This window comes from Populus euphratica, unplaced genomic scaffold (assembly GCF_000495115.2).
Source record: "Populus euphratica unplaced genomic scaffold, PopEup_1.0 scaffold204.1, whole genome shotgun sequence".
Classification (NCBI taxonomy): domain Eukaryota; kingdom Viridiplantae; phylum Streptophyta; class Magnoliopsida; order Malpighiales; family Salicaceae; genus Populus; species Populus euphratica.
The window spans coordinates 13,682-31,856 of record NW_011500087.1 but is presented as its reverse complement, the minus strand read 5'-3'; the positions used below and the strand labels follow the sequence as shown (position 1 = coordinate 31,856).

The 18,175-nt window shown below is 27.7% G+C and overlaps 1 protein-coding gene and 1 long non-coding RNA gene across 5 annotated transcripts in view; one reads left to right on the top strand and one right to left on the bottom strand.

The window, feature by feature from the left end:
- The window catches only part of LOC105109001 (uncharacterized), a 28,648-nt gene extending 19,860 nt beyond the window's left edge, over nt 1-8,788 (bottom strand). Inside the window, exons 1-2 of the long non-coding RNA XR_839161.1 lie at nt 8,778-8,788; nt 7-456 (exon numbers count right to left, since the gene is read on the bottom strand). This is a non-coding gene — a long non-coding RNA (uncharacterized LOC105109001). The remainder of the gene's footprint in view (nt 1-6; nt 457-8,777) is intronic.
- LOC105109000 (uncharacterized) overlaps nt 1-13,401 on the top strand; it is a 42,390-nt gene extending 28,989 nt beyond the window's left edge. Inside the window, exons 2-4 of one of the 4 annotated variants that reach the window (XR_839158.1) lie at nt 2,667-2,673; nt 3,430-3,499; nt 11,549-11,595. Coding sequence is in view for 2 of the 4 variants with exons in the window: in XM_011003550.1 (XP_011001852.1) it covers nt 3,436-3,499; nt 3,661-3,729; nt 13,203-13,279 (210 nt within the window). In the remaining 2 variants the exon portion in view is untranslated. Of the gene's footprint in view, nt 1-2,666; nt 2,674-3,429; nt 3,500-3,660; nt 3,730-3,863; nt 3,957-11,302; nt 11,390-11,548; nt 11,596-13,202 lie in introns of those variants that run through there. The other 3 variants (XM_011003550.1, XM_011003551.1, XR_839160.1) reach the window with 3 other exon arrangements.
- Nucleotides 13,402-18,175: the final 4,774 nt, after the last annotated feature.

Here is an 18,175-nt window from a genome sequence, read left to right as displayed (position 1 = left end):
GGCAGCCTTTTGGTTTTTCTGTGCAGGAGACATGTACTTGCTTTGAAGGATTTGAAGCAGCTCATAAAACTGATTTGTTGTGTCGCTTTTTGATTTTGATGCGAAGGGCAGCTTTTTGAGTTTGATGCGAAGAGCTGTGTTTGGTAGTTTAAGCCATGATTGAAATGCATGTCAGGTCAGGTTGATCTCTTAAAGCACCAATCACCGGTCAATGCATGCCTGTCAGCAATGCAGTTGGCGCCGCGCCCCCCTTATCCAGTCCCGTTGTGCCAGCATGTTCTAACCTTATGAAAAAGATTGTTTTTTTTTTATGCGGTTTTTTTTTTAATAAAATTACTGAAGATAGACTGTTGTCAATTTTCCATCTCAAGAAATTAAGAAATATTATTGTCCAAGTAAAATGCAGGAAAAGTCCAGTTCCTTCGAGTCATCTCTATGTTCTGTAATAAATTATGGCTACAGTTTCACTTCAAACCCTAATTGCAATTGAAATTGCCAAGTGATGGATCAGATATACTTTGTTCTAAAAATGTTTCCTTCTCTTGAAGACCATAATCGCAAGGGCTAAGATAACAGAGAAACTTAGCGAGAAGTCAAGGCCGAAAACAATGAGACCAGATGTGTTATATGGTTTATACCTGACCTAACTTTTTTAAGTTTGATTACGCGCAGTAATTATAAGCAAATGAGATCTTAAAATAAAATAAAATAGTATAGTATATAATTCTTAAAACAATCTAATAATTAAAAATAAAATTAAATAAAAAGGATTGGGTTGTCAAAAGGTGAATTAATAAAAAGAAAAAAAACTAAACAAATGAAAGAAAGAAAACACAAAACACTATTTCAACAAATAATTTTTTATGAATGTAACTACACAGCTGTGGTTCTTTCAAAAATCCAAACTTTCCAAATGATTCGGCGCCATGGCAAATGCAATTCTTGAGATCTTATGCCATCTTCCCAGCATCTTCGGTCAAGAAATTTACAAATTGATGCGCAGAAAATGACAATAAAAACTCCAATATTATTTTCAAAGCTCTTAAAAGAAATACTAGGGCATATAAGGAGAGTTTTATGTTAAGTGTGATTTAATTTCTCAGAGGCAAAGGAAGCCTCACTGGGATGAGGGAGGAAAGAGGAAAAAAAAAAAGGGAAGAGAGAGAGAGAGAGAAAGGAGAGGATAAAAAAACAAATGAGAGAAAAGTCCCAACCAAACCCAATGCATAAGTAAAATAAAAGGCAACCAATTCAAACCAATAAGTCCATTGATCCATTTTGTGATAGCAGCACTAAGTTCTTATCACACGTGGCGTTGTCAAACGAGGTTCAAGGCATGTTTAGGACCACTACAAGTTATCTATACGAAAACACAATGTAAATTATATTTTAAAATTTTTTAAAATTTTTTATTTAAAATAATTTTTTTTATATTTTTGTATCTTTTTAATATGCTAATTTAAAACAAATTATTTTAATATATTTTTAAATAAAAAATATTTTAAACCACCATCATTGCTATAATTTCAAACAAATATGAATATTTTATTATTATTTTTTTTTTATTTACATAGGGTGTTTGGCTAGCTTGCGCGTACCATGACTAATCCTTATGGCCCACTGAATACCCTGCAAACGCAGTAGACATATAAAACACTGTGGGGATGACAGACGTGCATGCCAGGGCTCGAACCCAGGTATAGTAAAAAGAGACAAACTCCTTCCACCGCTACGTCAAGTATTGAAATACAATAGGAATATTTTATTAATTTTACGAGAGGATGCACATGGACATTATATCTCTAACTCCGTATCCCTAACTCCATATTGCAATTTCTTGTGATTTAGTGGTATATAAATATTCAAGGATGTATAAAAAAAATTGAATAATCTATTTACACTCATAATAATTTAAAATAATACTCTCCTATATTTTGATTCTCTTCTTTTATATATTATTTTTCTGAAATACTTTGTTAATTTAGATATCAAAGAAACACCTATCCTGTATAGTTTTTAAGGAATTAGAACTTATACCATGATTTTTCTTGTGGACTAGGCCAGCGTGCCTGCTCTCAGTTATAAAATTATTTAGTTTAATAGAGTTTTTATTAATATTAATTTTTTTTAATAATATATATCAGATAACTCAAAATAAATTACAGAAAATAGACCATATTTGTATAGTTTAATAATGTATACTAATTTTCTTTGGCCATCTGTGTTGCATGAGAAGTTTATATTAAGCTAAGAAGCTTGTTTTAATTTTTAATTTTAATTTTAAGATTGCATGAAGGGGGAATCTGTGCGGGTGGGTCCAAATCCGATAATGAATGGATACCATAGGGATGTGTCGTAGATGTTGATATTTTTTTTGCCCGGAGCGTTGCAGCACGACCACAATTTAGTTAAATGACAATTTAAAAATTAACCAAAGAGGAAAATAAATATAAAAGGAAAATAAAATCATGCTATAAGATATGGATTTATTTTATTTTATTTTGGGATGATCAGGTAAAAGATTATTTAGGAGAGGGAGGAAATTATGTTTTAAGATTACTATTAGTGGAAAGAAATTTTGAACTAATTTTTAAATAAAATTACTGATGTTAAACTATATTTAATTTTTCATCTCGGTAAATTAAGAAATATTATTGTCCAAGTAGACTGCAAGTAGTTTATATATATGTGTGTGTGTTTTCTTGGGGTATTTTTATATTTTTTTGGATTTTTTTGCTGTTTATTTTATTTATTATATGTTAAAGAATAATATAAATCATATTGTGGAATCTCATCTAAGAATTTAAACTATTAAATTAAGATGATTTTTTGATATAGTATAAGAGTCTTGATCACCAAACGGTTAAGAGTTCGAATTTCATTATCTTTATTTATTTAATAAAAATTAAGTATAAGATAATGTCGGTCTGTGCAAGTTTCAAACTCAAAATACTTTTACTTGAAGAGGTGTCTTAGACAATAATATAAATTATATCTTAGAACTTCACCTAAGAGTTTAAGCTGTTAGTTTGAGATGATTCTTTAATAATACCTACTAAAAAAATGCTTGGTCATTCATTCTAGTCCATTCGAAAGTTATTTGGATCTTTATATTTACTTGATATTTTTTATACAAATAAGTTTTAAATTAAAGAAAATTTATCCTCATATTTTTTTTATAAAAACACTTTAATCCCTATATTAATTTTCTTTTTAATTGAGTCAAGGTGCCCGCTTCAAATGCATGTGAGTGTATGCATCAATTCTTAGTCCTAAGTCTCCGTGGACTAAAAATTAGTAGACATACACAGACTACTGATTATTCAATTAGCACCTTTGAATAAAGAGCAAACCTCTAAAACACTAAATTATTTATATTAATTTTACCCTCGGGATCTTAAAAAAATTAATCAATCTTCTATTACAAAGAAAAAAAATTGCAACCGCGACCTGGAGGAAGGGAGAGACAGAAGGAGATTAAAATTATCGACCTTGACTGGTAATTTTCTTTGATTTTCTTAAATGGATCTTTGAATTAATTGTTTATTATTACCTATATTGGTTGGTTGATCGTTCCTCCCCAGTGGAGGAGTGTTGTGTTGCAGTGATGGGGCATGCTATGTTCTAATAACTGATTGGTTGAATGGAATGAATTGGCAGGCCATGGAAAGGAGCAGGACATGGGAATCGAAGCATTGGAAGCCATGCTTATGGATGATGAATTTAGAGGTGCTCCTCCCTTTCTATCTTTTTGATTTTTTTCAAAGCAAACAAACCAATGATATGCAATGGCAGAAATTCAATCTAGCGAGAATGGCCTTCATACTTGTAACCATCGCTTCAAAATATCAATATTTCCACAGGTTATTAGGTTGTCTGGCTGTTCTATCATCATGGTGCCGTGTTTTTTCCTCTTCCCCGGAGTTTGGTCATTTTCTTATGCCATGCTCCTTTAGTTGTGCTGTTTGGATTCTTAGCTCGATCAGTTTTATTTGCAGTGGGAAAAAGAGGTGAACAGGAAGCCGTGAGTTCTATCGAGATCTCTATATATGCTTTGCTGTGTATGCTCAATCTCCGTAAATTATTATTTTTTTCTGCTAAAGTTTGCCGTGGAAATCGATTCCAACATGGCATCATAATTGATAGCAGCCAGCAAAACTTTGACCTCTAACACGTTTATTTTCTAACAAGACCGATAATGTTGTCATTAAGTTTAAAAGATTCCATCTTTTATAATTGGTTAAGCTGTCATCGTGATTGCCTTATAATTATGTTCCCTATAAGCCTTCAGGCTATTCTGTGCTCTCTTTTTTTCCATCAGAAAAAGACTGCAAACAAAATCTTTGTGCGTTTGTTTAGCCGCAGCTTTTGTGTATGCGGTGTACAAAATACAATTAAATATTTGGTAATATATTAACTTTATTTTATATTATGAGATTCATTAAAAAAATTAAGTTTGAAATGTAGTTTGTATGAAGAAGTTTTTATGTATTTTTTTAATTGAATTTTTTAAAATTTTATTTGTTTTTGTATTTTAAAAGTATTTTTTAATTTAATTTTTTTATTTTTTTTACTTTAATTTTTTTATATTTTTAAATTATTTTGATGTGGTGATATCAAAAATAATTTTTAAAAAATAAAAAAATTATTTTGATGTATTTTTAAATAATTGTTTTTTGAAAAATAACTATAATAAAATATTTTATACGTGTTTTTTTGTTGTATATAAAATTCAACCATAATTTTTATTAAATATATATCTAAATTTAACTAGCTATACTTAATTATATTTTTAAAAAAACTTACTTTTTTAAAACTATAATTCTATTTTAATCTATTGATGATAAAAATAAAAAATATATAAAAGTCATCATTTTAATTAAGAAAGTATTTTAGGAAAACACATTGCATGATTACCAAATACAAAGGGTATTTTGCGTTTTTGCCCGTATCCTAACCGCCCATGAATTAGAGTGCAAACTCACTCGGAAATCTCCATCTGCCTTTTCACTTGTGCTTGAAGGCAACAATCATTATTCACTTCCATCTTGAATAATTGAACGAAGTTACTTGAATTACGAATTAACTCATATGTCAATTAACAAAAAAAAATTTGTCCTCATATTTTTTCATCAAAACACTTCAATCCCTATATTAATTTTCTTTTTAATTAAGTCTAGGTGCCCGCTTCAAATGCTTCATTCATTAACATTCTAGTAATGTATCATAGGTTGAAATAAATCCATGTGAGTATATGCATCAATTCTTAGTCCTAAGCCTCTGTACGAAATTTGCCAATTAGTAGACATGTACAGACTACTGATTTACGAAATTTGCCAATTAGTAGACATGCACATACTACTGATTATCCAATTAGCATCTTTGAATAAAGAGCAAACCTCAAAAATACTAAATTATTTATATCAATTTTATCCTCAGGATCTTAACAAAAAATAATCAAATACTTCCATGTATTTTAAAGCTTTTGACAATGTTTTTTTTTCTAAATTATACTGTTTTTCAAATGGTCTTTTTGTAGAGAAATTAATGTTTTATATTAAATATCTCAATATAAAATCTAGATTGAGAAGTCAATATAATCTAATGGTAAAATTGATTAAAAAAATAATTTGGATATAAAGTTGATAATAATTCAATAATTTGATGAGATATTTGATATTTAGCTTCGAATAAATCTGTCTTTTTGTGCACTGGCCTTCGAAGAAATTGCACTGTGTTTACTTGGACCGGGAAGAAGGCTGGAAATTTACAATCGATGCAACAGTATACTTATAAATGATCCATGACTTGTCCTTCCTTGTTCTTTCACTATACCTTTCCTTTATTTTGATGGCAATCCACGTGACCTGCACGACTATCTTTATTCAAACAATTATATATATATATATATATATATATATTCTACAATGAATTTTAGTATATTGCAGATAATTTAAAAAATTTATTCGTATGTCATTGTATATGTTATTTTAATTATTACATGATCTATAAAATTATATTGTTGGTATTTTATAAAGGATTGAAATAAATTTACTCTAAATACTACTGTTAATTACTAACAAAATTATGTATTATATATGTCACTTTAATTGTTATATTATCCATAAATTTATTTGGTTGATATTTTATAAAGGGTTAGAATAAAATTATTCTAAATACTATTGCCAATCATCAATAAAATTATTCTGTGATATATTATATCGAGTAATTTTTTTTAATGAAAATGTCATAAGATTACCGAAACTGCTAACCCTGAAAGGGCTGACCTCATTCAGAATTTAAAGTAAAATTTAATCATCCTTGGATCAAAATTCTTTCTACTTCTTTTAAGCATTTCATCCGCTAGAGAGTGCCCTTTTATCTACGAAGTCTGCCCCCACCTAGTTTTTTCACTGCAGTGGATATCTAACAAGCACATGATCCTATTTGATTATTTTTTTATCAATTTAACAAAAAGTGAATTTAAACTTCAAAAAAACTAAATCTTTATTTATCAATCATAAAATCATAAAGTATTGTTTTACCTTCAAATCTATAGGGTTGATTTTGTTTTTTTTATTTTGTTTTTTAATATTTAATTTATTTAGAATTATTTTTTTTTCATATAAAATTATTCTATTTTTTAAACGTAAAAATAAACAGGTTGGTAGAGTGACAAAATCAGGATACATCAGTTGTATTGAGATGGAAAATTTGAAGAAAGAAAAATGCTAAAAAAAATATAAATTTAATAAATGAGTATTTGACATGTAATAAATAAATAAATTAGAAGGTAAACTTCCAATTTAAAGAAAAACTAAAACTCATGGCAAAAACATTATGGGCTACCTCACATTGCATTGCATTGTTCACCAAAACAATGCTGAATTTTTTGTTTCCTTTAGAAACGTTTTGTTTGAATCACCAATATATTTTTATAAATTAGTCTTCAAAAATAGCATTATATAGAATTTCAAGCTCTTGATTTAGTTTAGTTGTTTTCTATAGGTTTTTTTGGATTTCAAAGAAATATATCAACATTTGATTGATGTTTAATTTTACAAGAAAAAAAAAATTTAGTTATGCCAATTGAAAAAATTATAAATTTAGGGATCCTATTTGATATTATGGAAAATATTAATGGCTTTTCTTTATATTATGGAAAGTATTAATGGTTTTTCTTTTTATCTCAATGTTCAAAATTTATCTTTTCTTTTCTTTTATCCATTTAATATTTCATAAAAAAAATATGTGGTCCTTTTAGTTTCTTAATCGAATATTTTGGTTCAATATCTTTTATATTCATTGGACTTGACAGATGAGAGATTTGTTGAAAAATGGATGGGAGAGAGAAAATCGACTAATGATATTTTTTTATGATGAAACTAGTTCTTGGTGTCAACGAATTCTATTTAATAAAAAAAAACTATTTAAATACCTTTTCTCTTTATCTTTGTGAAAATAATAGATCAACTTGAATTTTTTTTTTTATCTCTCATTACAATGTTTGAAGCTTTTCGACGACCTGTTTCATACGGGGCGACGTGTGTTGTTTTTATAATGATGATTTGTTATTAGCCACCCCTTCCTTTCTTTTTTTTTTGGTCTTTTTTCTCTTTCTTTCCCATTAAATTTTGTGTTGGCTGTTAAAAAAATATAAATTATGTCCTCTTATTTTATGACATTTTATGTTTGATTTTCAATGTTTTGATTTCTAAGTTTGATTCTTAATCATTTTTTGAAGTTCTAATTTGTTTTTAATTTTTTTCAAGTTGGTTCCTTGTTGATTTTTGTTTTTGTTTTGGATACTTTAGTGAATTTGATTATTTTTTTTTCAATTTTACCATTCAATTTAAGGTTTGACCCTTAATGTTTTGAGTTTAAATTTGGATTCTTAGCCCTTTTATCAAATTTTAATTTGTTTTCAATTTCATATATGGATTTATAATCTTGATTTTGTATTTTTTTTTCAAATTTAGTTTTTATTCTGTTGATTTTTTTGTTTTGGATTTTTTTGTTAACTTGTCTTTTCTTTTTAATTTTGCCATTTAATTCAAAATTTTAGGCTCTCCTCTTATTTTTTAGGAGTTGGTTTGGGAGTCGATCCAGTCCAAGTATCTGTCGCAGATCAAGTGGATTGACTCGAGTTAAACCAGGTTAATCAATTTTTTTTTATTTTATAAAAAAATACAAATAACATCATTTTGAAAAAAAATAAAGGAAAATAGTCAACAAGTTTTGACTAGGTTTGTCATTGGTTCATTGAGTCACAGGTCAACCCGTGTTTTTTTATCATTTCACATTGAGTCAATTCTCCTTAAATTTCTTTTGAAACCCAGCCCACTAGTTAATCCATTGGGTAAACTCGAGTTTTACAATGGTGGTTTTCCATATAGGTTACTTCTAGTTTAGTCACTAGCTAGGGTCATGGATCTGAAAAATTGTTGACATTATTTGTTTCTCTGATTACATCATTTAAATCCTTTGAAGTTGTTCATTCAAAAAAAAAAAGTTCATTATTTGGTTTTCTTCCAATATAGTTATCCACATCTTATATTTCAAGTAACAAATTTAGCTAGGTGGCCTAGGTGTTTTTTGAGATCCTTTTTTTTATTTTATTCGGTTTTGTCCTCTAAAATTCTGTTTTTTTTATCTTATCATTAAAAAAATAAAAAAACATTTTATTAAATTTTAGAAAGTTTATGGGCCTATTGACGGGTTTAACAAGTTTAAATTTTTTTATTTTTTTTATTTTTATCATTCAATATTAGATCAACTGAGAATTGAATTTTATTATTTATTTTATTTTATTTTTTATGAGATTATCATAATTTTAAAGAGAAATCTTAGTATTTGTTTGACATTCAATTCTAACGATCATTTATTTTTGTTATCATATAGTTAAATAAAATAATAATTTTAAAAAATACATGTTATCAATTGCAATATAATTTATTATCCGGTTTACATATTTGACATATTAATCTAAATTATTTAATTTATAAATTTAATAAATTTACCTATCAAAATACAAGTTTATTGACTTTTCTTTCTTTCTTTTTAGTTATTCTGCGAATATATTTTTTCCCCATATTGACATGTGCTAGTTTATGGGATTTACAACATAGTACTCATAACATAAAAGAATATACGCTACCTAGACATGGGCATAATCATGTCATGAGTTCATGAGCCACTTCAAAAGCCCTCAGTAACTGTTGTGGTACTGACATGCTCAGACCGGGCTCCAGAATATAGGATCTCTATTGACCGACTCGTCACCCTTTCCCATAGATCCTGCCCAATGGGATTGGCAAGACTTTAAAGAAAAAAATTATTTTAATTATAAAAAAACAAACGAAAATTGATTTCAAGAACATTTCTTTCTTCTACTGGGTCTTTTTCTTTGAATAAAAAAAGTGTTATAAAAATAGATCTCAATTCCATATCTTTAATTATAGTTGGAACTCGGGGATCCTAAAATTTGATTGGAAAGCAAGATATTTGCCGCGATAATATTTGCGTACATGGGGCCTGTTTCATTTTTGTTGTTAATTTAATCATTTTTCTTTTAAATTCTATTTTTAACCATAAACAAAGTTTAATCTGAGATTAATATTTAATTCATTACTGGGATATATCTCGATCAAGGTTGTTACAATTGTTATTTTGATACTGTATGAAAAATATAATATAAACTTGAATTGTAAAAAAAAATTATAAAATTATAAAGAATTTTAAAATACATTAACAAAAAATTAATACTTCAAATAATAATATATACATAGTTTAAGTTCCTGAAAATACATATTTTAAATAAAAATTTATATATAGTTAAAGTACCTTAAAATACATACTTCAAATAAAAATACATATATAGTTCAATAATATAATTTTATTTTTTAAAAAAATTATTTGATTTAATTTAATTGAGTTTTGATCAAATTTGATTGGATTAAATAAATGGTTAAAAATATAGTTAAAGTAATCAAATATATTAAAATTAATGTTTTTACTTGTATAAATTAAAATTCGACACGAGTTAAACTTTTAATTATGAGTTTTGTGGATCAATCTATTATAATAAATATAATTTTTTAAATTATCCTATTACTATTTTTATATCTAATTTATAATTATAAAATCTCTTTTACTTGCTATCATACCGTTAAAATTTCAATTATCACCTTGATGAAATATATAGTTATTTTATATTACATGTAGAAATATAATTAGTTGAATTTTATAATTCAAAGGTGCTGGGATGGACTCGTTTGTTGCAACACGAACGCAAGTCTAGACAATCATATTATAAAGCGCTTTCTTTTTTCCTGAGTAAATTCACACAATCGTTTTACAAGCTGAAATCTCAATTTTTCCTTTACTGAATGAAGTTGATTTTAATACAACATTGTGGTGACTAGGATGTGTGTGTGTAACGGATGTAGATTAAAATAAAACATGATATTTATCTATTTATATTTGTTAAATTTATTTATCAAAATAATTTTAATTTTAAATTTATTTATTAAAATTATTGATCTATTATAAAAATCAACAAACACATTAAATTTATTAAATAAAATAAAAATATATTATGCAATTTTCTACATATTAGAAATATTATCAAAAAGATAAATATTTTTATATTAAAAAATAAAATTCATCTACACAAAAGATAAAAAAAAAACTATAAATAAATAATTTTCAAATACTATCAAATTATAGATGAATAAGAAAAAACTCTTAAAAAATAAAATATATAACAAAAAAAATCATCATTTAAAAGAAGCTCTCTAAACAAAATAAAAAAATAAAGAGTATTAATCTAAAAAAATAAATACGGGAAGCACTTGACAAATCTGTGCTTTATAAGTATTGTAATGATAGGGCATTTTTTATTGTTTATTTTTGGAGCCCCATGTAAAAAAATAATATACAAAAAGTTAAAAAAAAATTAAAAATATATATCAGTATGAATAATATTACATAATATTTAAGAAATTACTGAGGACCGGTCAAATAACATCAAAATATAAAATATTGAAAAAATTAATAGTATATATTTTTTATTAATAAAGGCTCTATTAACCAAAAAAATTAAATTTGTAATATCACTAATAGTTCACATTCCTTTGTATCTAGATAACAGCAATAAAAATACTAATTCCTTTTGGTATATTGTATAATTATTTTAGATTAATACCTTTTATCTCTTATAGCAAAGCCCGTTCATCTTTGCTACATGTTATAGTTTACCTACAGTGATATCCTTCATCACTTTCCCTAAACCAAGAATTAGGGAATTTTCTATTACAAAGAAAATATAGCAACCGCGACCTGGAGGAAGGGAGGGACAGAAGGAGATTAAAATTATCGAGCTTGACTGGTAATTTTCTTTGATTTTCTTAAATGGATCTTTGAATTAATTGTTTATTATTTACCTATATTGGTTGGTTGATGGTTCCTTCCCAGTGGAGGAGTGTTGTGTTGCTGTGATGAATATCTATGTTTTAATACTGCTTGGTTGAATGAAATGAATTGGCAGGCTATGGAAAGGAGCAGGACATGGGAATCGAAGCATTGGAAGCCATGATTTTATGATTAATGAATGAGACCATTTTCATTTATCAAATAAAATTATAAAATTCTTTTAAAAATATTAAAGGGATATTTGCCATTATATTTTTTCTTTGCAATTAATGATTGACAATTATTTTATTTAATTCAGCTTATCAACAATTGTTTTTTTATCTATATTATTAAATTAATTGAGTTTATTAAACTCAATTGAATCAATAATTCAAATTTTGAATTTCTTTTATTTTCTTAAAGTTACTAATCTTGCCTAAATATTTTCTTATATTAAATTTTTTTTACACAGTTAGCTGCATATTGCAGGTCACCAATTTAATCAAACATCAATTTAGAAACTAACCAAGGAAAATAAATATCGGGGGCAAATAGAAGATTGAAAACAAAAGGGGGATTTTTTTTACTGGGGGATTATTTAGGAGAGGGAAGAAATCACGCTTTAAGATTAATATTAGTGAAAAGAAATTTTCAGTTATTTTTTAAATAAAATTACTGCTGTTAAACAATAGTCAATTTTTCACCTCATGAAATTAAGAAATATTATTGTCCAAGTAGAATGCAAGAAAACTCGTTATCCTTTAAGTTATCTCCATTTTCTTGAACAAATTATATTGACAGTTTACTTCTCTCCCTAATTGCAATTGAAATTGCCAAGCCTTGCAATGTTTTTACAGGTCAATTCTTACCAGAGAAATTGAAATTGAAATTGAAATTGAAATTGACAGCAGTTTACAGGCCAATTGAAATTGCCAGGCTTAAGAAATCAAATTAAGAGAAAAAAAGTGTTTTCTTTTTTTCCGGTTTTGCCCTGTTTCAACGTACAGCTACAGTGATAGAGAGGGTAGACAGGTGGATTTATGAAAATATTGACCACAAGGAAAGAGAAAAGCGGTTTTGTGAAATGAACAATGAAACCACAGGAAGGTTATACGGTAGAGAGGCACCACTGCTTATAAGAAAAGCGGTTTTGTGAAAGGAACAATGATACCACTGGAAGGTTATGCGGTAGAGAGGCACCACTGCTTATTATATATATATATATATATATATATATCAAATTAAACCCCACAAGTAAGGTGTAGAAGGCAAGGCCGGCTCGTCGTCTCTCATGGTGTATAAAAAGGGTCTCATTCTTTACTCTCCTTTCCCATCCCCATTTGCAAACTTCTCCCCTCCATTCTTGCTTGCGTTTTGTGTGTTTATTGTGATTGTCCAAGATTTGTGTTCATTCTTCTTGTTTATTAGCTTGCCCCTTCTTCAAGTAGTTTCTGTATTTCTTCTGGCATTTAAACTCAGGTAAAGATTCCTCAACAATCCCAGGCAAATTATTTGTGTTATGGCAATTAGAGATTTTCGCTACTTCTATTACTATGTGATCTTGAGGGATATTCCTCTTGGATGCGCTTTTTATTTAATTTCTTTTTATTATACTTGTTATGCATGCATCTTCTTATTCACAAAATTAAGCATCCACTCTTGCTCTGCTAACTTGTCTCCTCCTGTGTTTCCTCCTCAAATTTGGTAATATTATCAATACGATCTCTTTCTAATCTCACTTGAGACATTACTGCTTTTATTTTCTTCTAATTAACCATTCCTTTTTGTAGTTTTAAGCCATGGATGGTTACACCCTGCACCCCCCTGCGCAAGACTCGGCCACAGCAGGCTACTCCTCAGCTGCTAAAGGAGGGCTTGCTGGTGTCCTCGCCATGCTCCTTCTTGCTATCGCATTTTATGTATTCTTCAAGTGCCGAAACTGCTCTGTGAAATTTGAGGTGGATGTTGAAATGCCAGCAAGGAGCGTCCATGCTGAGAAATAAGAAGGTAGCGTATATTAAGAAATTGAAGCTGATTGAGATTCATACAATAAGACCATTGGTTTTTTGTTGTATTGATGCAGATAAATATTTGATCTGTTCTCTCAATTTATAAATCTCTAGACCAGACCAGTTTAATTTGTACTTTACATATATATCGCTCATGTTCTATGAAAGAAAAAAAAAACAAAAAAAACCATTTTGATTTTGCTGCGTTCCGACAAAAAATCTAGTTGGGTACTGCGTACTTGACCAGTTTAATGCGGAGGACATGCCTTTGGCTACATATGTTATATGTTATTTGGGAGTGGTTTAAAATTAAATAAAAAAGGATTGTGTTGTCAAAAGGTGAAATTTAGCGAGAAGTCAAGGCCGAAAACAATGAGACCAGATGTGTTATATGGTTTATACCTGACCTAACTTTTTTAAGTTTGATTACGCGCAGTAATTATAAGCAAATGAGATCTTAAAATAAAATAAAATAGTATAAGATATAATTCTTAAAACAATCTAATAATTAAAAATAAAATTAAATAAAAAGGATTGGGTTGTCAAAAGGTGAATTAATAAAAAGAAAAAAAACTAAACAAATGAAAGAAAGAAAACACAAAACACTATTTCAACAAATAATTTTTTATGAATGTAACTACACAGCTGTGGTTCTTTCAAAAATCCAAACTTTCCAAATGATTCGGCGCCATGGCAAATGCAATTCTTGAGATCTTATGCCATCTTCCCAGCATCTTCGGTCAAGAAATTTACTAATTGATGCACAGAAAATGACAATAAAAACTCCAATATTATTTTCAAAGCTCTTAAAAGAAATACTAGGGCATATAAGGAGAGTTTTATGTTAAGTGTGGTTTAATTTCTCAAAGGTCAAAGGAAGCCTCACTGGGATGAGGGAGGAGAGAGGGAAAAAAAAAAAAAGGGAAGGGAGAGAGAGAGAGAGAGAAAGGAGAGGATAAAAAAAAAAAATGAGAGAAAAGTCCCAACCAAGCTCAATGCATGAGTAAAATAAAAGGGAACCAATTCAAACCGATAAGCCCATTGATCCATTTTGTGATAGCACCACTAAGTTCTTATCACACGTGGCGTTGTCAAACGAGCTTCAAGGCATGTTTAGGATCACTGCAAGTTATCTATATAAAAGAGTGTTTGAAAACATAATGTAAATTATATTTTTAAAAATTTTAATTTTTTTTATTTAAAATAATTTTTTTATATTTTTAGATCTTTTTAATATGCTAATTTAAAAAAAAATTATTTTAATATATTTTTAAATAAAAAATATTTTAAATCACCATCACCACTATAATTTCAAACAAATATAAATATCTTATTAATTTTACGAGAGGATGCACATGCACACTATATCTCTAACTCCGTATCCCTAACTCCCTAACTCTGTATTGCAATTTCTTGTGATTTAGTGGTATATAAATATTTAAGGATGTATAAGAAAAATTGAATAATCTATTTACACTCATAATAATTTAAAATAATAATCTCCTGTATTTTGATTCTCTTCTTTTATATATTATTTTTCTGAAATACTTTATTAATTTAGATATCAAAGAAACACCTATCCTGTATGGTTTTTAAGGAATAAGAACTTATACCATGATTTTTCCTGTGGACTAGGCCAGCGTGCCTCCTCTCAGTTATAAAATTGTTTAGTTTAATATAGTTTTTATTCGTATTATTTTTTTTTAGTAATATATATCAGATAACTCTCTAAATCAATTAGAAAATAGACTATATTTGTATAGTTTAATAATGTATATTAATTTTCTTAGGCGACCTGTGTTGCATGAGAAGTTTATATTAAGCTAAGAAGCTTGTTTTAATTTTTAATTTTAATTTTAATTTTAAGATTGCGTGAAGGGAGAATCTATGCGGGTGAGTCCAAACCCGACATTGGATGGATACCACAAGGATGTGTCGTGGATGTGGATATTTTTTTTGCCCAGAGCGCTACAGCACGACCACAATTTAGTTAAACGACAATTTAGAAATTAACTAAAAAGGAAAATAAAATCATGCTATAAGATATAGATTTTTTTATTTTATTTTGGGATGATTAGGTAAAAGATTATTTAGGAGAGGGAGGAAATTATGTTTTAAAATTACTATTAATGAAAAAAATTTGAATTAGTTTTTAAATAAAATTACTGCTATTAAACTATATTCAATTTTTCATCTTGGTAAATTAAGAAATATTTGTCAAGTAGAATGCAAGTAGTTTATATATATATATATATATTCTTGGGGCATTTTCATATTTTTCTTTGGGGTTTTTTTGCTGTTTATTTTATTTATTATATCTATTAAAGAATAATATAAATTATATTTTGGGACCTTATTTAAGAGTTTAAGCTATTAAGTTGAGATGATTTTTTGACATGATATTAGAGTTTTGATAACCAAGCGGTCACGAATTTGAATCTCACCATTCTTATTTATTTAATAAAAATTAAGCATAAAGTAATTTGAATATGTGCAAGTTTCAAGTCCAAAAAGCTTTTACTTAAGGAGACATGTTAGAGAATAATATAAATCATATCATGAAACCTCATCTAAAAGTTTAAACTATTAAATTGAGATGATTTTTTAATATTAACGACTAAAAAAATACTTGGTCATTCATTCTAGGCCCATCGAAAGTTATTTGGACCTTTATATTTACTTGATATTCTTTATAGAAATAAGTTCTTAATTAAAGAAAATTTATCCTCATATTTTTTTTTATAAAAACACTTTAATCCCTATATTAATTTTCTTTTTAATTGAGGCTAGGTGCTCGCTTCAAATGCTCCATTCATTAACATTCTAGTAATGGATCATAGGTTGAAATAAATCCATGTGAGTATATGCATCAATTCTTAGTCCTAAGCCTCTGTGGACTAAAAATTAGTAGACATGTACAGACTACTGATTATTCAATTAGCACCTTTGAATAAAGAGCAAACCTCAAAAACACTAAATTATTTATATTAATTTTACCCAAGGATCTTAAAAAAAATTAATCAAATACTTCCATATATTTTAAAGTCTTTTGACGATGTTTTTAATTATCTAAATTTAACTGTTTTTTGAATGGTTTTTTTGTAGAGAAATTCACGTCTTATATGAATGGTTTTTTTTGTAGAGAAATTCACGTCTTATATAAATATCTCAATATAAAATCTTAATTGAGAAGTCAATATAATGTAATGGTAAGATTGATTAAGAAAATAATTTGGATATAAAATTGATAATAACTCAATAATTTGATGAGATATTTGATATTTAGCTTCGAATAAATCGGTTTTTTTGTGCACTGGCCTTCGAAGAAATTGCACTGTGTTTACTTGGATCGGGAAGCAGGCTGGAAATTTACAATCGCTGCAACTTCAGTTGACAAGAAGAGACACATAATCCATATGAATGATTCGTGACATGACTTGTTCTTCCTGGTTGTTTCACTACACCTTTGCTTTATTTTGCTGGCGTGACTTGTTCTTCCTGCTTGGAAATTAAACTCGATTTTCTTGGAGTCATCTCCATGTTCTTTAATAAATTTCAAAGTGATAAGTCAGACATACTTTGTACTAATTAGATTTCCTCCTCTTAAAGGTGTTAGAGCATCCCTTATATGTTACTTGTGAGCTGGTATATCTATGTTCATTCACTTTAATATGCAAAGTTATCGCAACTTTTTCGTGCTAAAGGTGTAAGAGCATCCCTTTCATATAAGAGTGAATATACGTTCAGTTATTCACTTTTGGTTTCCATGGATTCGATTGAAATCAAACCTTTAAAAATCAAAATCAAAATCAAAATTGAAAAAATAAAATGAGATTCGGTTTTTCAATTTTTAGAATCCAAATTTGTTATTTTTCGGTGGAAAACAAAATAAGTTTTTTTCTTATATAGAAAATGATTTTATAGTTTTTAGTTATGTAATGACATTTTTATCTTAAGTTAGATCTTTTTTATTCATCATTGACATGTTAAAAGATACAATTTTAGTCTCATTAAGTTGTTTTAAAAGACAAATCATTCCAAAATTCCAATCATTTATAAAATAACGTTAATGATCTAAGCATTCAAGATAAATAATATAACACAAAAATATAAACATATAGTTTATCTAATGATCAACCCAAAAGAAAAAAAAATAGATTTCATCAATAAGACAGTAGTTCCATGTTTTTTAATGTTAGGATACATAGTAATGTCTATTTAAATGTCTTGTTTTACAAATTAACAAGGTGTCTCAATAAATAAATTATTGATCACATAAACATTTAACAGTTAATTAAAAAAATAATTATAGCATGCATTTGTTTGCATGAAATTTATAAGGGTATTGTGCTTTATAATTATTTTATAAACTTTATTATTTGAATGAATCTTTATTATTTCTTAAGTCTCAATAACTTGTGTGACTCGTGAACATGAAATCAGATTTATTTTGGCCTAAGAAAAATTAGCATATACCATACTAGAGAGTTCAAAACACTTTTTAACAAACATCTGTGCCTTGCAAGGCTTAACAGCTTTCCTTTCCTTCTTCCTAAAGTAAAACGAATCTAAAAATCACAGGTTTCCAGGTTGACATTCTTTTGGGGATGCCTCCTGAAGGAAGTCCTAAATCCAGCGAGTTTCATCAACAACAAACAGGCCTAAATACTTACATTTTCATTTTCAATGACTCATTTTTTTTTTCAAGGCAACATTAAAAAAAAAAAAAAGCATTAACATGCGCCAGCCCGGTC